General features: G+C 58.1%; 4 protein-coding genes across 5 annotated transcripts; 2 read left to right on the plus strand and 2 right to left on the minus strand.

Moving 5' to 3' along the window:
- Positions 1–3,777: 3,777 nt before the first annotated feature.
- LOC308605503 (uncharacterized protein C16orf86) lies at positions 3,778–5,408 on the minus strand (the record flags this gene model as incomplete). The annotated part of the gene is given in 5 exon segments (XM_081215585.1): positions 3,778–4,059; positions 4,061–4,188; positions 4,292–4,509; positions 4,865–5,094; positions 5,304–5,408. Coding segments are annotated over 5 exon segments (963 nt in total).
- Positions 5,409–5,833: 425 nt separating this feature from the next.
- ENKD1 (enkurin domain containing 1) lies at positions 5,834–9,146 on the plus strand. Of its 2 annotated transcripts, XM_081215584.1 has the most exons (7): positions 5,834–6,015; positions 6,112–6,306; positions 6,874–7,046; positions 8,055–8,180; positions 8,284–8,447; positions 8,548–8,684; positions 8,775–9,146. In XM_081215584.1, the coding sequence occupies exons 1-7, from the start codon at positions 5,931–5,933 to the stop codon at positions 8,933–8,935; spliced, it is 1,041 nt and encodes a 346-aa protein (XP_081071710.1). In that variant the 5' UTR covers positions 5,834–5,930; the 3' UTR covers positions 8,936–9,146. The 2 variants fall into 2 exon arrangements, with proteins under 2 accessions (XP_081071710.1, XP_081071709.1); XM_081215583.1 differs by having other exon boundaries at positions 8,548–9,146.
- A 6-nt stretch (positions 9,147–9,152) lies between these two features.
- Positions 9,153–11,297, minus strand: PARD6A (par-6 family cell polarity regulator alpha). Its single transcript, XM_081215586.1, has 3 exons — positions 11,061–11,297; positions 10,459–10,681; positions 9,153–10,220 (listed from the first exon to the last, which is right to left on the minus strand). The coding sequence occupies exons 1-3, from the start codon at positions 11,121–11,123 to the stop codon at positions 9,466–9,468; spliced, it is 1,041 nt and encodes a 346-aa protein (XP_081071712.1). The 5' UTR covers positions 11,124–11,297; the 3' UTR covers positions 9,153–9,465.
- A 76-nt stretch (positions 11,298–11,373) lies between these two features.
- On the plus strand, positions 11,374–14,999 carry ACD (ACD shelterin complex subunit and telomerase recruitment factor). The gene is made up of 12 exons (XM_081215582.1): positions 11,374–12,397; positions 12,480–12,613; positions 12,781–12,874; positions 12,961–13,037; positions 13,148–13,192; positions 13,308–13,342; positions 13,493–13,644; positions 13,723–13,819; positions 13,902–13,988; positions 14,174–14,547; positions 14,664–14,755; positions 14,836–14,999. The coding sequence occupies exons 1-12, from the start codon at positions 12,299–12,301 to the stop codon at positions 14,912–14,914; spliced, it is 1,365 nt and encodes a 454-aa protein (XP_081071708.1). The 5' UTR covers positions 11,374–12,298; the 3' UTR covers positions 14,915–14,999.
- Positions 15,000–15,019: the final 20 nt, after the last annotated feature.

Raw genomic sequence — 15,019 nt, forward strand, 5'->3', positions numbered from 1 at the left:
TTGCATATTGGGGCCCCTGAGATAGACGGTTCACATGTGTTATTCCGTTTAATATCCAAACCACTCTACGAGGTACTACTTTAATATTCCCGTTATCCAGAGCAGAGAGGGGCAAAGTTACTTGCCTCCTGTAAGTTATAAGTGACAGAGCTAGGAGCCTGGTCAGGGTCCTTTGACTACAGAGCCTGACCCTGAACTACTCCTTCCTTAGTGCTTGTGGCATCTCAAGACTCTTGAGTGCCCAGGCATTGCCCCTCCCCACTCGGGTCCTCATCCAGGTTTCATTCCTCTCTACAGCAGGAATCTCAGCCTGGCCTGAACTAGTAGGTGGACTGTAGAGAGAACCCCACCAGGCAGGATGCTGGCAGAGGTGATGGAGGAGAAGCTGCTCCCTTCCTCCCGGCTCAGCTCCAGGTCATCCTTCTGTGTGTTAATAGGATGTTGAGATCCCCCCTAAATTTGGGTATTGACCAAGAAAGCACATGCATCCTGCATCCGATTCAGATGCTCTTACTTAAGAAAGGGCCATGTTATTGACCCACAGTGGCACTTAGGTTTTATAAGACTCTGCAACAAAACCTCTGGTTTACAAAGATGGATTCCGACCAAGTCCTGGGGCCGACTGTACATGGGCTTATTAGGGCAGAGCTACTCTTGAGGACCCGGGTCCTCTGTTGGTACTCTGCAGAACCTAGGTCCATGGCCATCCCTCAGACATCTTTACCACCATGTATCTCTTGGACTGGTGCCGGGGAGGGGAGGTACCATGAAGTGGCCCAGATGCCTGTTCCCAAGGAAGCCAGCAGGGTTCTGGTTCCCTGAGGTGACAGTCGACTGGTTCCAGGCTTGTCCTGCAGCTCCCCCTCCTGGAGGAAGTCAGCATCACCTCCCGGGACCTGTTCCCCAAATCTCAGGATCTTCCTTGGGTCAAAATAAAGTGTTTCCAAGCCAATGAAAATGCAGTTAGCTTTTCCTCTCTGTTACAGCAAGCAGAAGAGAACTTCCAGAATACCTGTTGCTTATTTTCCAACCCCCAACCAAATCTAGGCCTCGCACTCACCCAGACAATGGCAGCAGCCTCCTCGCTTCCCTGTCCCCAGTCTTTCCCTTCCTTATTCGGCCCTTCACGCTGATGCCCAAGCAACCTCGCCAAAATGTCAGGCCAAGATCCCTCGTTGCCTACACCCCTCCTTATCCCTCCCAGTCTCACCCAGGCCTCTGCTTCAGCCATGCTAAACGGCCCTCCTACAAGGGGGCTGACATCTTCCACACTACTGAGGCTTCATCCCTGGCATATCCTCTGATTGGAAGGCCACCCAACTCTCTCCTTCAGGAAGCAGCTGGAGAGCTGCCTATTCACTCCTGCAGGCAAAGCGGCAGTCACCCCCACTACCTGTGGCGCCACAGCTTTGGTCCTCAGCCCTTCCGTATCACGTCTCCTTGAATTATGCTGCCTCAGCATTTCACACTTAGAGCGAGCTGCTAGGAGCGGTAGTGGCGTCTTGTTCCTTTCTGTGGCTGCTATCACCCACCCTGCTTAGACAAGCCTGTCAAGTGAATAAGCCCCCGGGAAACAGACTGATTCTTCTGTGGTTACTGAGTATTTCCTACGTCACCTGTGAGGAGATAGGAACAGATCTTCCTTATCAGTGCTGGCCTGGCCGACACCTCCAGCCCTGGAGACCGCACAGAGAAAGCAGATGCTCAGCCTTCTCGGGTCAGGTCTTAGCCAGAGAGCCCCCAGGTTCAGAGATCTTCAGGACTCAGGAAAGGGCAGGCCCTCCCTGGGCCCCGGGGTGTGGTCTCATGCAAGGCCACTCCTTTGCAGCCCTCTGCTTCCTCAGCCATAAAGTCAGGAGATCAAACTCCGTTATCTCTAAAATCCCTGGAGAATTCGTGCTCATCCCTATGGGCAACATTTCAGTCTGCATGGTCCCTGTAGAAGTATCTCCTAGCTCAGTCAAGTCACTGCCCTGAGGGAGGAGCGTGGGCAAAAAGAATAAATGTCCTGACCCCACGGCTTGCCCTGAGGCCTTCTCATGGGGCCAGTGAGCATCCAAGTGACCCCTAAAGGAGGGAACAGCCTGGGATTGTGCCCATTTTCTTCCTACTTCCTCCATCTGGGCCTGCCCACCCTCTCCCTTCCTGGATAGCCAGGCCATTATCCCAGGGGCCCCCCATATGGTCCTAGACTTTGGATGGCCTCAGCCTTTCAGATCCTAACCTGTCCCTCTCTGCAGCTTCCTTGGCTCCCCACCTTGGTCTCCTTATCTTGGTGCCTTTCATGGGGGCCTTCTGTTAGGTGGATGCGGTGCAATGACACATGCCTTGGGGAGTTCACAGTCTAGTCCCCGAAAAAGTTGTATAACCCACAGTGATAGTAGCGTGTAGATGCTACAGTGCAGGGCAATACAGCACTGGGTGCTGCCTGGCTCAGCAGGAAGCAAGGCGCCGTGAGTCTTCAAGTATACTAGCCAGGTTGAGGGTGAAGAAATAAAGGCATTTTAGGCAGGGGAAGCCCCACAGGCAGAGGGGGAAGGTAAGAAAAGGTGTAGTTGGAATTACAGGAAGCCACTAAAAGTTTTAAGGTAGCTGGGGTAAAAGGAGCAGGGTGCTAGAGGGGGAGCAACACCATCAGGGGTTCAGGAATGTGTGTAGCAGAATCACTGGGTGGGTTGGTGGGGCAAGGGCCCACCGGCAGGGAGACTAGTGAGCTCTCACCTGGAGATGACAGTGTCCCAGGCAAGGGTGCTGACTAGGGTGTCCGAGAGATTCTCTGAGAGGGTAGATTCACCTGCCTTGATGCCTGATTAGCTGGCAGGAGTCAATGAGCAAAGAATAGGATGGGGTCTGGGGTGATACCAGGATTTTGGCTTGAACAATTGTGTAGATGAGAAACAGGAGGAAAAGCAGGTTGGAGGGAGGAGAAATCCATTTAATCTGGAATTCCCTGTGTTTACGATGTCTGAGGGACATGCAAGAGGACCAGGAGGCAGCAGGACAGGGGCTTTCCAAAATGGCCAGCACTGGCCCCCTCTTCCCAGAGACCCCTGAGGATGAGACGCCACAGTCATCCAGTGGCTCGGCCACAGGGGTCCAAAGAGAACATTCACCTCCACCACCACCCCTTGCCTGCCAGAAAAAGGCACCAATTCCTCTGTCACCAGGGGCCACTCTGGGGGCAAAGTCTGGTCCAGCTGTGAGAGCTGCCCCTCTTGGGACAGGCAAATGAACTCTGCCACCTCAGGAGGAGGATTCCAAGTGTTAGTCCCCTCAAGGTCAGATCAGTGCAGGCCCCTTCCCTGGGAGACGGGGAGCAAGGCCAAGTGCCCGCTTCCCGTGACCTGACAGTCCTTTTCCTTTCTCTTCCCCAAATCCCTCCTTACCACCCGCCTTTCCATCCCCGCTGTTATCTCGTCTGACCTTCGGGTTCATCTGAGGAGGTTTTAAACGCACAGGACCAGGCCCCGCCCCTGCAGGTTCTGATTCAATTAGGTCTGGGGTAGTGCCCAGGAATCTATGTCTCTGTCAAGTTCTTGGGCAATCCAGTTCACTGTACTGGGGAATCCTCCACCCTTCTTCCCAGCCTCTCCCTCTTCAGGCATCTTATTTGGAGAATCACAGTCTGAGAAAAGGAAAAACATTTATTTTTGGCAAACCCAAGGTCCCAAGTAGGGCCAGGGGCAGAATCCCCTCTTCCACCTGAGTGCCTAGGGCCATAGACTGCTGCTCTGGTTCAGGCTTGGGAGAAGGGGAGCCCCCAGTGGGGCAGGACAGTCACTTGTACTGAGGAGAGACTGGGGGTACAAGTGGGGCAGCGCAGACACTTAGCATCTTGTGGGTGTCCACCTGAGTTGACTTGAGCATCTCAGCCTTGAGGCAACCGCTGACCCCCAGGCTGGGCAAACCCCCAGGCTCCTCGCCAGCTTCCTCTCCTAGGGGAACCAGAGTGTAGGTGGGGGTCATGAACATATTGGGGCAGGGCAAAGTGAGGCCTGAGCCCAGCTCACCTGCCATGGGCAGCAAGGCCTGCAGTTGCTCCACACCTGTCTCCTCAGGGGACGAGGGCCAGCTCCGACTCAGGCTTCACCTCAGCCTCGGCCTCCCTGTCCCCCTCCCCTGCCTGGTTCAGCTCAGGGTTGCAATAGTTGATGTACCGGTACAGGGGTCGCAGGCGCTGGGCCTTTCCTGCAAGGACCCAGGGCAGGGCAGGGGCTGGAGCGCCAAGCTGTGCCATGTCAGGGGTCCAGCAGGCGGGGGATAAAAGGAAGGCCCGGGGAATGCCACTCACGCTCCAGTCCTAAGGTCTCTGAGCGCGCAGACACTGTGCTGGCCACCACAGGGAGCACTGGGGTTCCCACACTCTTGCGCTTCTTGGCTTTTTTGCGCTGTTTGGCAGACGGCGAGGGCTCACTCTGTCTACTCTCCCGCTCCTCCCTCTGCAGCGGCATCCCCTGTGGCAGCTCAGCTTCAGCCCTAGGATGGGCTTGGTGGCTAGGTCCTGGGAGGCTAGGGGACAAGAAGGCCTGAGGAGCCAGCCACCAGCCTTGGCTCCTGTGCCCTGTCCTAGGGAATAGCCCTGTCTGCCTACCACCCAGATTCTTGTCCCTTTCCTGGTCAGTGGGGCCCGGGGCTGGACAGGGGCCAAGAGCTCATGAGTTCAGTCCCTTACAAGGCTTTGAGACTCCCTCTCTGGATGTTCCCTACATCAGAGCTCTTGAGGGACAGAAGAGGGGAGGAGTGATGGTGGTGGCAAAGGATAAGTATGTACACTGCAGGAATGCCCGATTTAGGAATCCTACGGAATCCACCCCCATTCCACCTCCCCAGCCCTTCAGCTTCTTCCCTCTGAAAGCCCCCTCACTTGACTGGCTTCCTCTTCAGACCATGACTGGTCCTCACAGTGGAGGCCATAGGCCTGGGACCTCTCTCCTCTAGTGCCTGCACCTCTGGCTTGTGCCTCTCTTCCTCCAGCTTGAGTCTTTCCTCCTGGATCTTTGGCTCTGAGACTGGCCCTGTTGGACACTTGTCTTCACCCTGGGTTTGGCAGGCTTCATGGGCTGGCACCAGGCACTGGTCTCCCATAACTGGACACTAGAGGTGACACATAGGTAACTGGTCACCATGGCCAGGCAAAGGATACAGGGATCAGCCATTAGATACCAAATATGGATGAAGGGCACCAGCCCATGCCCCTCCCAGCCTGTGGAGCCTGTCCTGGCAGTTAGGGGGTCATTGCACAGAAGCTGGTCTCCTAAAGCTCTGTGGCCAAGTGTTTGAAGGCTAGACAGCCTAATGGTCACCTCAGAATTCTGCGCATGGCCACCAGGCACCTCCATAAGCTGTGACTGCCCCAAGGCTGTTCCCTCTTGGGCCCCTGGCCGCTTCTCAGCCCCTGCTGAGGCCATGGCTGCGGAGGATCAGCGCATCCTCGACGGTTGCTTGGGGGACGTGGCGGGTGGGAGGTGGAGGGCGGACCCTAAACTGGTAGACCGTGAGCTGACCCCGGAGAAGGGCCGGGTTGCGAAGGGCAACTGGCAGCCGGTCTGGCCCCACCCTCAGCTGGAACTACAAGCCCCAGAAGGCTTTGCGCCAGGGGGCATTGGCCCCTGACCTCAGGGACGGAAACCATTGTTACCTGGCAACAGCAAAGAGGTCGGGTGGCGGCAATGGGCGGTGAAACTGTTCGGATGAGTCCCCTGCCCGGGTGAGGGGCTGCCAACGGGGCAGGGAAGTGGGCTGAGAGCGGAGGTGGCGAGCGCAGGCCAGGGTCGGGAGGCGGGGCGAGGGCCGGGAACGCAGGCAGGGCGGCACAGCTGGGGTCAGGGCCCGGCTCCAGGGAGGACTGGACTGGGCTGAGGGAGGGGGTTCGGGGCCAGAGAGGCGTACCGGCAGGCCTCGGTGCCCTGTTGCAGAAGGACGACGGCGGCATGTGCGAGGGTCCGTCCCACATCTCGGGGCCCATCCCCCCAGACCCTACGCTCTGTCCTGACTACTATCGGCGGCCGGCCTCGGGTGAGTTGTGGGGTGCCTCACCCTGGCGAAGCCAGAGCAAGGGTCGGGCCCAGCTCCACCATTGAACTCCGCGCTCCGCCCCGTCTGGCCTCTCAGCCCAAGGGCGCCTTGAGGGAAGCGCGCTGAAGTTGGGCCTGCTGACTCCGGACCCCGACCTAGATGCCACCCCTCCCCGCGGTCCCCGCATCGGTCCCGGAGCCCGAGAAATCCTGGAGCGTGGCCGGCGCGGCGTGGGTGGCGTGCTGCTGCAGCTCGGGGGTATCTCCCTAGGCCCAGGGGCCTCTCCCAAGAGTAAGTTCTGGACAGAAGGGACGAGGCGAGTCTGAAGTCAAAGCTGAGATCAAAAGCAGCTGCTTCTCCTTCCCTGAGGAAGGCTCAGGCTTTACCTCTCTGAGTGTTAGTTTCCCCGACTATAAAAGTCCTCTCTTCTTCCTCGCAGGAGAGGACTAGATGAGGTATCCCCCAGAAAACCCATAGCTAAGCTTCATGAATTCATGCATCAATGAAAGGTTGTTTCTTGAGTGTCTACTGTGTGCCAGGCCCTATAGGTGCTAGGAAAACAAGGTTGGAGAAGCGCATCATCGAATCAAGATGAGAGACAGTAAACAAGTGAAGTGGTGAATATGATATGCAAGATGATTAATGGTATACTTCGCAATAAAACATGTAGAAAATCATCAGGAATAGAAGAAGATAATTACTGTGTGAGGAAGGGAACAAGGTGACGAGGTGGACTTAGATGGAGATGTCAGGGAGATCTTTCTGTGGGAGGCAGGGCGTGGGCCTGTGTGTTCACTGCTGTGAGTTGGATTGCATGGGCTGTATGTAGGGCAGAGCCTGGCAACATCTTTTCCCCAGGGAAGGACCCTAAAGACCATGAGAAGGAGAACCTGAGGCGGATCAGGGAGATCCAGAGGCGCTTCCGTGAGCAGGAGCACAGCCGGGAGCAGGACCAGTCCAGGCCCCTGAAGGCTCTCTGGCGCTCACCCAAGTATGACAAAGTGGAGTCCCACGTCAAGGCCCAGCTGCAGGTACCTGCCTCAGGCAGCCAGAAGTATTGCCCATCTTTTTGGCAATTATACTCTGATCTGAGTTATGAGGAGGGTGGAAAACCGCAGGGAACTAAGGTAACAGGGGACTAAGAGATAGCGGGTTCTGCTGCAGAGTGGGGCTGGGGGGCTTTCTCAGAAGTGATGATGGCTGGGTGATTCTGAGGGGCAAGTAGGAATTAGGCCAGGGGAGGATGGAGGAGAACATTCTATAGAGATGGAACCTCACAGATAGAAGTCCTAAGACCAGAGGGAGTGTGGGCAGTGGGGATGCTGTGTTCAATTCACCGTGAGGGAAGAAGAGCGTGAGGTTAGGCCAAGAAGTCACCTGTACCCACATCATAAAGGGCCACATAATCCCCTTCTTACCTTTATTTCTAAGGACAATGGGAAGGGCAGGGGCAGGGGTATGTATGGTGGTAGGATTCTATCTGGGTAGATGGTGGCACCACTTCTCTATCCACGGGTCTGAGACGGAGAGGCAGGATTGAGAGAAAAGACAATAAGGTCATATGTGGATGTGTTGAATCAGAAGCATTTGTGGGACTCGCAGGGAGTGGGAATGTGTCCAGCAAGCAGATGGAGAATCAGATGTGGATATCAGGAGTGAGACCCAGGAGTTACTGAGGATCTGGCTGAGGACGATGAGACCAGGGAAGTGACCTTGGATTTAAGGGCTTGGAGACCAGCTGTTGGTGACCTTGGTGGGGACAGAGCCAGAAATCTTGGCTAGGAAGGAAAGAAAAAAGAAATGGTGGCTGAAGCCAGGACTGAGATAGAAGGAGGGGTATTTGTTTTCTTAAAGATGTGAGAAACACACATGTTTAAATGCTGATGAGGAGAAGTGCTCCTTCAAGACGAAGGAGGCCAGTCCCAGAGGACTGGTGATAGAGAAAGATCCTGAAAGGCAGGAAGGGCAGAGGCTTGGTCTTATGGCTTGAGACCCTGACCTCAGCCTGACTTATCCCTCTGCTATGCCTTGGCCTACAGGAGCCCAGCCCTGCCTCTGGGACAGAGCCTGCCCACTTCCTGCGGGCACATTCCCGTTGTGGCCCTGGGTTCCCACCACCCCGCATCCCCCGTCCCCAGCTAACCCCACCAGGTCCCAATGCTAAGGTGAGAGGATGTGTGAGGGCTGGGAGGTAGGGCAGGGATCCTGGGGAGGTTCAGGGGCACAACACAGTGCTGTCTACTTCATCACACTTGCCATGTCCTGCAGGGCCCAGGCCCAAGTGTGGACTTCATTACCCACAATGCTCGCACCGCCAAGAGGGCCCCCCGGCGTCATTCTCGCTCGCTGCAAGTGCTGGCACAGGTGCTGGAGCAGCAGCGGCAGGCCCAGGAGCACTACAACGCCACACAGAAGGGTCACGTGCCCCATTAGTAGGTCCTACTGCCCAACACCCAGGGTAAGGGACGCTTATGGTGGGTGGGAGCCAACATCTGCCCTGGGATCATCAATCCTGAGTCTGTTGCATCGCAGCTTGTTGGAGCGCAGGGATCTGTGGCGGCAGGAGGCTGAGGCCTGTCGGCACAGCCAGCCGGACCCGGCCATGCCCCCTGGCCACACTTGCATGCCTGAGAACCAGCGGCTGGAGACACTGAGCAATCTGCTCCAGAGTGAGTATGTGGCCAAAGGGAGCTGGATGGGGAACCCACTGGGGACCATGCACCCCTGCCCAGCACTTACTGTTCCTGGGGCCTCTGTAGGCCAGAGCCAGCTGCTGCGTGAGCTGGTGCTGCTGCCTGCTGGGGCGGATTCACTGAGAGCCCAGAGCCATCGTGCTGAGCTGGACCAGAAGCTGGTGCAGGTAGAGGAGGCCATCAAGATCTTTTCCCGCCCCAAGGTCTTTGTGAAGATGGATGCCTGAGCCCTTTTATGGGGATAGAGTCAGGGGTCTCACTGAGGATCGCTACGTGGTTGTAAAGGGCAGGACTGGGCCCCATCATAGAGTGGAGTTCGAAGACAGGAGCAGTGGGGTGGGCAGTATCCCCAGAGCACTCTTCCCAGTCACTGGTGGCTGTGGAAGGGCCATCCCGGCCTCTTAACCCCTTTGTCAAAATTAAACCTTTTGTACACAGTGGGGTTTGTTTCCATAAGAGCTTTTCTTACCCTAGAAATGCCAAGCCTGGTGTCCCTCCTGCTGCTTGACTACAGGAAGGTTTCTTTGCTGCCCTTATCACTCCTCCTCTCCTGCCTCATGTCCAGGCCAGAAGGCAAGACTGTGGGATCAAGGAGGAGGCCGGGGCTGGGAAACAGAAGGACCATAACTGCATTTGTAGAAAATCTTTAATGTTCCCCAGACTGAGAGGGCCCCATGAGCAAGCTAAAAAACCCCACTGGGGAAGTCCCTGCCATGTCCCAGCAGCCTGGAAGGGCAAGGGCTGCATCTTCAGCCTGTCAGAGGCTGAAGCCACTACCATCTCCTTGAATGCTACTCCCCCAGCCAGAGCTGGCCTGCTCCTGATCATCCAGGGAGGGCAGAGAGCTGCGGGCATCAGGAAGTAGGCGGCTTGGGCGCAGGTCCCAGCACGGAGGCCCCTGAGACAGCCCATTGGAACAGGGAGGTTCGCGGTTCTCAATGATCAGATCACTGCTGTCATCGTCGCTATCAGGCTCAGCAGGCCCAGGCCCAGCAGAAGGAGGCCCTGTCAGACGCCCAGATGCCCCACGCACCACATTATTGCGCTGATTGGCTGGCTTGACAGTGACAATGAGGTTGTGGCTGTTCGCGACCATCATGTCTGTCACTTGGTCCAAGGTCTTCCCAGCTACCTCAATGCCATTGACCTCGAGGATCTCATCACTGACTGCCAGCAGCCCTGTACTCTCAGCCAGGCCCCCTCGTACCAGGCGGGAGATGAAGATGCCTGGAACCCGTTCCAGGCCCTGGGGAGCTACGCGCACACTCATGCCATCTCGGATGTAGAAACCCAGGGGGCGGTCGGAACCATGCTTATGCAGCCGCACCCGTCGGTGGGTCTCAGGCAGTAGGTCCACATCTATGACTGAAGAAACCTGGCGGAAATCTTGTGGCAGGCTGATTAGCAGGGGTGGCCGCGTGCGCAGGGGTGCCACTGGCCGAAGTAGGAGCCCTTTCTTGCGCCGCTGCAGAGAGTTGGAGGCAAAGGCCAGGCCACTGGAATCAGCTTCTGCTGCAGGAGAGGGGGACGCTGAGATCAGACACCCTGCTTTCCCATTTGAGCCCTTTTCCATCAGGCCAATTGCCTGAGGAAGGGGGCACTGTAGCTATTTCCTGCCACTTGGAGGTCAGGCCAAGGGCAGGGACTGCAGAGGGTGAAGCCTGGGCACACTGGGCATGGACTAACCCTTGTAGACTTGCCCTGTCACCCTACCCCACAGAGGCTGCCCACTGTACCCCATCCTCCTCACCCCGCTTCTGCACTAGCAGGCGCAGCGGCGGGGGCCCACTGGCCAGGGCCCGGTGCAGGCTGTCGTCGTTGGTGAGGGGCAGTAGGTTGCCGTGAGCATCCGTATAGCCAAGCAGCACGTCCAGGCCCGGGATCTGGTGTACCGCACGCAGCAACCGAGAGAACTCTTGGAAGCCGCTCACCGAAGCGCGGGGCAGCGCGAAGCGTCGGAACTCGGCATCAAACTGGAGGCCGGGGTGGGGGTGGGGGGGCGGGGAGGGGTTAGGATGGAGTCCGTGCCCTTTCTCACCACAGGTCCGAAGGTGGCAGGGGTGAGAAAGACAGGGGGGCTTCACAACAGCTGCAGCCTTGCACCCAGTACAAGGGACGCTGTCCAAGGTCTTCTCCCCACCCTCAGGTACCCAGGCCACAGAGGGACTCTTGAGGCCGGCAGTAGAAGGAAGGAGGATGGATGGGGGAAAGCGAGAAGAAAAGCCGGAGAATGGGACGTGGAGGATGGAGGAGAGAAAAAGGTGGTGGGGACCAAGGAGCCAGGAAGGGGAGAATGAGGGAATCGGAAGCGCCTAGGGCCGAGGCCGGAGCCGGGGCTGGAGGGGCCCTTACTTTGCTCTTCACCTCGACGATGCTGTCGGGACTGCGTGCCGGAGTCCTCTGCGGCCTGGCCATGGCGGGGCCAGGCGGGCCGGGGATGATGCCCCAGGCGGACCGCCGAGGCGCAGGTGCACAGCCCGGCCGGCCCGCGCCACCCCGCCCCTGGCGGTAGCACTCGCCCCGCCCCCCTGTCCGGACCGTGACGTCGAGAGGGCAGCGACGGGGAGTTGAACGCGGAGTCCACGTTTCCTAGGAAACGGAGATAAGGGTGGGAGAATCTTTGCGTCCTCCTACGTCATTACGCTACGGTCCCCGCGTCCCGGGAATCTGGGGGAGGGGCTTGGCCAATCCGAGGGGAGAGAGAGGGAAGTATTTGTTGAATGCTGTGTACTTTTTAAAAATTTTATCATGTTAATCTTTTTTTAATTAATTATTTTTTTGGTTGTGTTGGGTCTTCGTTGCTGGGAGCGGGTTTTCTCTAGTTGCCGCAAGCGGGGGCTACTCTTTCGTTGCAATGGGCAGGCTTCCCATTGCGGTGGCTTCTCGTTGTGGAGCATGGGCTCCAGTGGTTGTAGCACGCGGGCTCAGTAGTTGTGGCTCACGGGCTCTAGAGCGCAGGCTCAGTAGTTGTGGCGCACGGGCTTAGTTCCTCAGCGGCATTAGGATCCCGGACCAGGGTTCGAACCCGTGTCCCTGCATTGGCAGGCGGATTCCTAACCACTGCGCCACCAGGGAAGCGTGAATGCTATGTACCTTTATTTCCACGGACTAACAAGACTGCGCATTTTGTAGATGAGGAGACTGAGTCACAACAAATAATTGCTGAACTCCTTGGGGTCACAGGCGTTGAAGTGGCTTTGAGCCACCCACTCGGACCACCCTCGGCTGCAGCCTCAGGCCCCAGATCCCTCCCACTCCATCGGAGCCAGCCCTTGGCCCCTTCCTGCCCAGTGCCACAGGAGTCTTGAAGAACGGCGCAAACGCCCGGCCGCTGCTTGAAGAGATGCTCGGGTAAGAGTAAGCAGGACAGCCTACAGTTGAACCAACACGGGTCTGCTGAACCAACACGGGTCTGCAGACAAGTTCCCGAATAGGACGCGCTCGTGCGCACGCGCGGGCACGCTCATGGGCGGGACCTCGACCTCAGGTCCCGCCCAGCCGCCGTACGTTTCCTCTTCCGAGGAGAGGCGGGGCCGCAGCGCCCGCGGGAAACGCGGTCCAGGGTTGCTCGGCTGGCTACCGCGGCGGGAATGGCAGGCTTGAGGAGTCTGGTCCTGCGGCCTTGGATTCGAGAGCTGGTTCTAGGGTCAGAGGCACTCTCAAGCCCGCGGGCGGGGCAGCTGCTCAAGGTGAGTCCCCACCCCCTTCTCAGGGCCCGGAAACCAGTGCTGGGCCCCGGGTGGTGGGTTTGACGCAGGTCGTCGCCGTCAGGTACTGCAGGAGGCCGAGGCCCCGGGCCCGTCCCGCGCTCCCGACACGTCCGAAGGGGCCACGCTACTTGTGTCCGACGGGACCCACAGTATTCGATGCTTGGTGACGCGGGAGGCTCTGAACGCCTCGGACTGGTGAGAGAGGCTCCGCGGAGCCTGGGAAGATTGGAATCCGGTGGGAGAGCACGAGCCTTGAGCCCGAAGTGGGCGGGTTCCTGGAGGGCGGGCCCCAGGCGGGCGGGCCCCAGGCGGGCGAGGCAGTGTTCAGGCAAGCGCGTTAGTGAGGATCGCGCTCGCTGCAGGGAGGAGAAGGAGTTCGGCTTTCGAGGGGCAGAAGGCCGGCTGCTGCTACTGCAAAACTGCGGGGTCCGCGTCCAAGTCGCCGAGGGAGGCGCGGTGAGTGGTGAGGCTGGCTTCGGTGGGTTACTGGGCCCGACTTCCTGACAACTCCTGAGACCCGGTCCCTGAACTCACCCCTCCAGCCCGCGGAGTTCTACCTCCAGGTGGACCGCTTCAGCCTGCTTCCCACGGAGCAGCCCCGGGAACGGGTGACTGGTTGGTAAGTGATGCCTCCACCCTCCAGCTGTACTCCCCACCCAGGCCTGGCTGGCGTTGGCATAGGCCTTGGGCTCCTAGTTATATTGACTGCCTACTACTTCTCCTTCCCAGCAACCAGGACCCGGATGTTCAGAAAAAGCTCTATGACTGCTTGGAGTGAGTTTGGGGTTGGGCTCTTGGGTCAGGTGTGGTTCGGTCAGGGAATGGCAAATCTGTGTTATCAGATAGGCTTCAGGATTTTTCCTCAGGCTTGTTCTCTCTGTTTCTCTAGGGAGCACCTTTCAGAGTCCACCTCCCCCAGTGCAGGTACTTAAAGGGGTTGGCCAGTTGCCCTAACTCCCTGTAGAGTGATCTCTCCAGCCATCACCCCCCTGCTTCCTTAGTAAGCCCTTCTCCCCCTGCACCCCCGTTCCTCTTCTTTGAGCTTCAGCCCATCCCCCGGTCCTCTGTCCCTAGACCTTTCACTGTCCCAACTTCTGGATGAGGTAGAGGAGGACCAGGAGCATCGGGGGGCGCTAGTGAGCCTGGCTGAGAGCTGTCTGATGCTGGCAGGCCCTTGCACAGCACCCCCCCTCACCCGCTGGGCAGCCTCACGCTGCAGAGCCACGGTCAGTCTGGGGCTTCTCTTGGGAAATGTCGGAGTGGGGAGTTGGGCAAGGGCCAAACTGAATGTTCTCATCCTACAGGGAGAAGCTGTGTACTCCGTCCCCAGCCTATGGCTGCACATCTCTGAGAATGACCAGCAAATCCTGAGCTCTCTGGGCCCAGGTCAGAGGGCACAGGGTAAGGAGAACTGGAGAGGTCAAGAGGGGAGTGCCTGCGTGCCCAGTGCCCTCCGTGCTGATAAGCCTCCCCTGACCGCCAGGCCCTGAGCTACCCCCACCACACCCGGCTCTACAGGACCTATCGCTGACTCTCATCTCCTCTCCTCCTTCCTCACCCAGTTCCTCAGGTAAGCTGGTGCTCAGGCCCCATGTTCTTGGTGCTATCAGATGCCTGGGCTACACAGGATGCTGTGAAAAGGGTGCACAGCTGGGTGCAGGGATGAACACAGTTCCTGCAGGCCTATGTTCACAGGTCATTCAGCTAGTCTGAGCTGAGAGGTCTGTGCCCATGGTGAGTCCCCTTCCTCCTCAGGAACCCCTGCCCTACCCAGCCACATGCTGTCAGAGGAAAGTGGTGCCAGTATCAGCCTTCTGCCTGCCTTGCCCTTGGCTGCTCCAGACCCAGCGCAGAAGGACAGCTCCCAGCCCCCGTCAGCCATCTGTTCAGCCCATGGCCCTCTGCCCCCCAGTTCCCCACACCCCAGCCATGTACCCAACTCCCCACCCCTGAGCTGCACCCCAAGTTTGTCATCCCTTGGCCGTGTCCCCAGTCTACACCAGGCCCCTGTAACCATGGCCCAGAGACCTAGTCTGGAGTTCAAGGAGCTAGGGTTACCCCCTAAGACCTGGCAGCACTCTCCGAGGACAAGGACCACCAAGGAAGCCCTGGAGTCCAGCCCTGTCTGGGTGAGCATAGCACCCCTTACAACTGGAGAACAGAATGGGGCTGGGCTGGGGGTAGCCTTGGATGAGGTTAGGGGCCTTTTTGGCCCCTCTCCAGACACCATACCCTCCCCCTTCAGGACCCCGCAAAGAGGCATCGTGATGGTTCTGCCTTCCAATATGAGTACGAGCCACCCTGCTCCTCCCTGTGTGCCCAGGTCCAAGCTGCTAGGTGAGTGCCTTGGGGTGCCCCCACTCTCTTGGTTACCCGTCCCAGTCTCCATTGGCCTACCACCACGGTTCTCTTCCCAGGCTCCCTCCCCAGCTTGTGGCCTGGGCCTTGCACTTTCTGATGGAGCCACAGCCGGAGGCTGAACTAACCCAGGTGTGAGAGGTCATGTGAGCACGTGAGAGGATGCGTGCACAGGTCCGTGCCTGGGGGTGGATAAACAGGGCTTCACACCAGCTTCCTTTACGTTTTTTAATAAAATAATCT

The sequence above is a fragment of the Mesoplodon bidens genome, assembly GCF_964165515.1.
Source record: "Mesoplodon bidens genome assembly, chromosome: 18".
Lineage (NCBI taxonomy): Eukaryota > Metazoa > Chordata > Mammalia > Artiodactyla > Ziphiidae > Mesoplodon > Mesoplodon bidens.

Excerpts from the sequence above, each read along its gene's own strand:
- ENKD1 (XM_081215583.1), top strand. The coding sequence starts at position 5,931 with ATGTGCGAGGGTCCGTCCCACATCTCGGGGCCCATCCCCCCAGACCCT. Across the intron at positions 8,181-8,283 it reads CACCAGGTCCCAATGCTAAG|GGCCCAGGCCCAAGTGTGGA; the intron begins GTGAGAGGATGT and ends CATGTCCTGCAG. Across the intron at positions 8,448-8,547 it reads AAGGGTCACGTGCCCCATTA|CTTGTTGGAGCGCAGGGATC; the intron begins GTAGGTCCTACT and ends GTTGCATCGCAG.
- PARD6A (XM_081215586.1), bottom strand. The coding sequence starts at position 11,123 with ATGGCCAGGCCGCAGAGGACTCCGGCACGCAGTCCCGACAGCATCGTC. Across the intron at positions 10,682-11,060 it reads TCGTCGAGGTGAAGAGCAAA|TTTGATGCCGAGTTCCGACG; the intron begins GTAAGGGCCCCT and ends CCCGGCCTCCAG. Across the intron at positions 10,221-10,458 it reads CCTGCTAGTGCAGAAGCGGG|CAGAAGCTGATTCCAGTGGC; the intron begins GTGAGGAGGATG and ends CCTCTCCTGCAG.
- ACD (XM_081215582.1), top strand. The coding sequence starts at position 12,299 with ATGGCAGGCTTGAGGAGTCTGGTCCTGCGGCCTTGGATTCGAGAGCTG. Across the intron at positions 12,398-12,479 it reads GGGCGGGGCAGCTGCTCAAG|GTACTGCAGGAGGCCGAGGC; the intron begins GTGAGTCCCCAC and ends CGTCGCCGTCAG. Across the intron at positions 13,989-14,173 it reads TTCCTCACCCAGTTCCTCAG|GAACCCCTGCCCTACCCAGC; the intron begins GTAAGCTGGTGC and ends CTTCCTCCTCAG.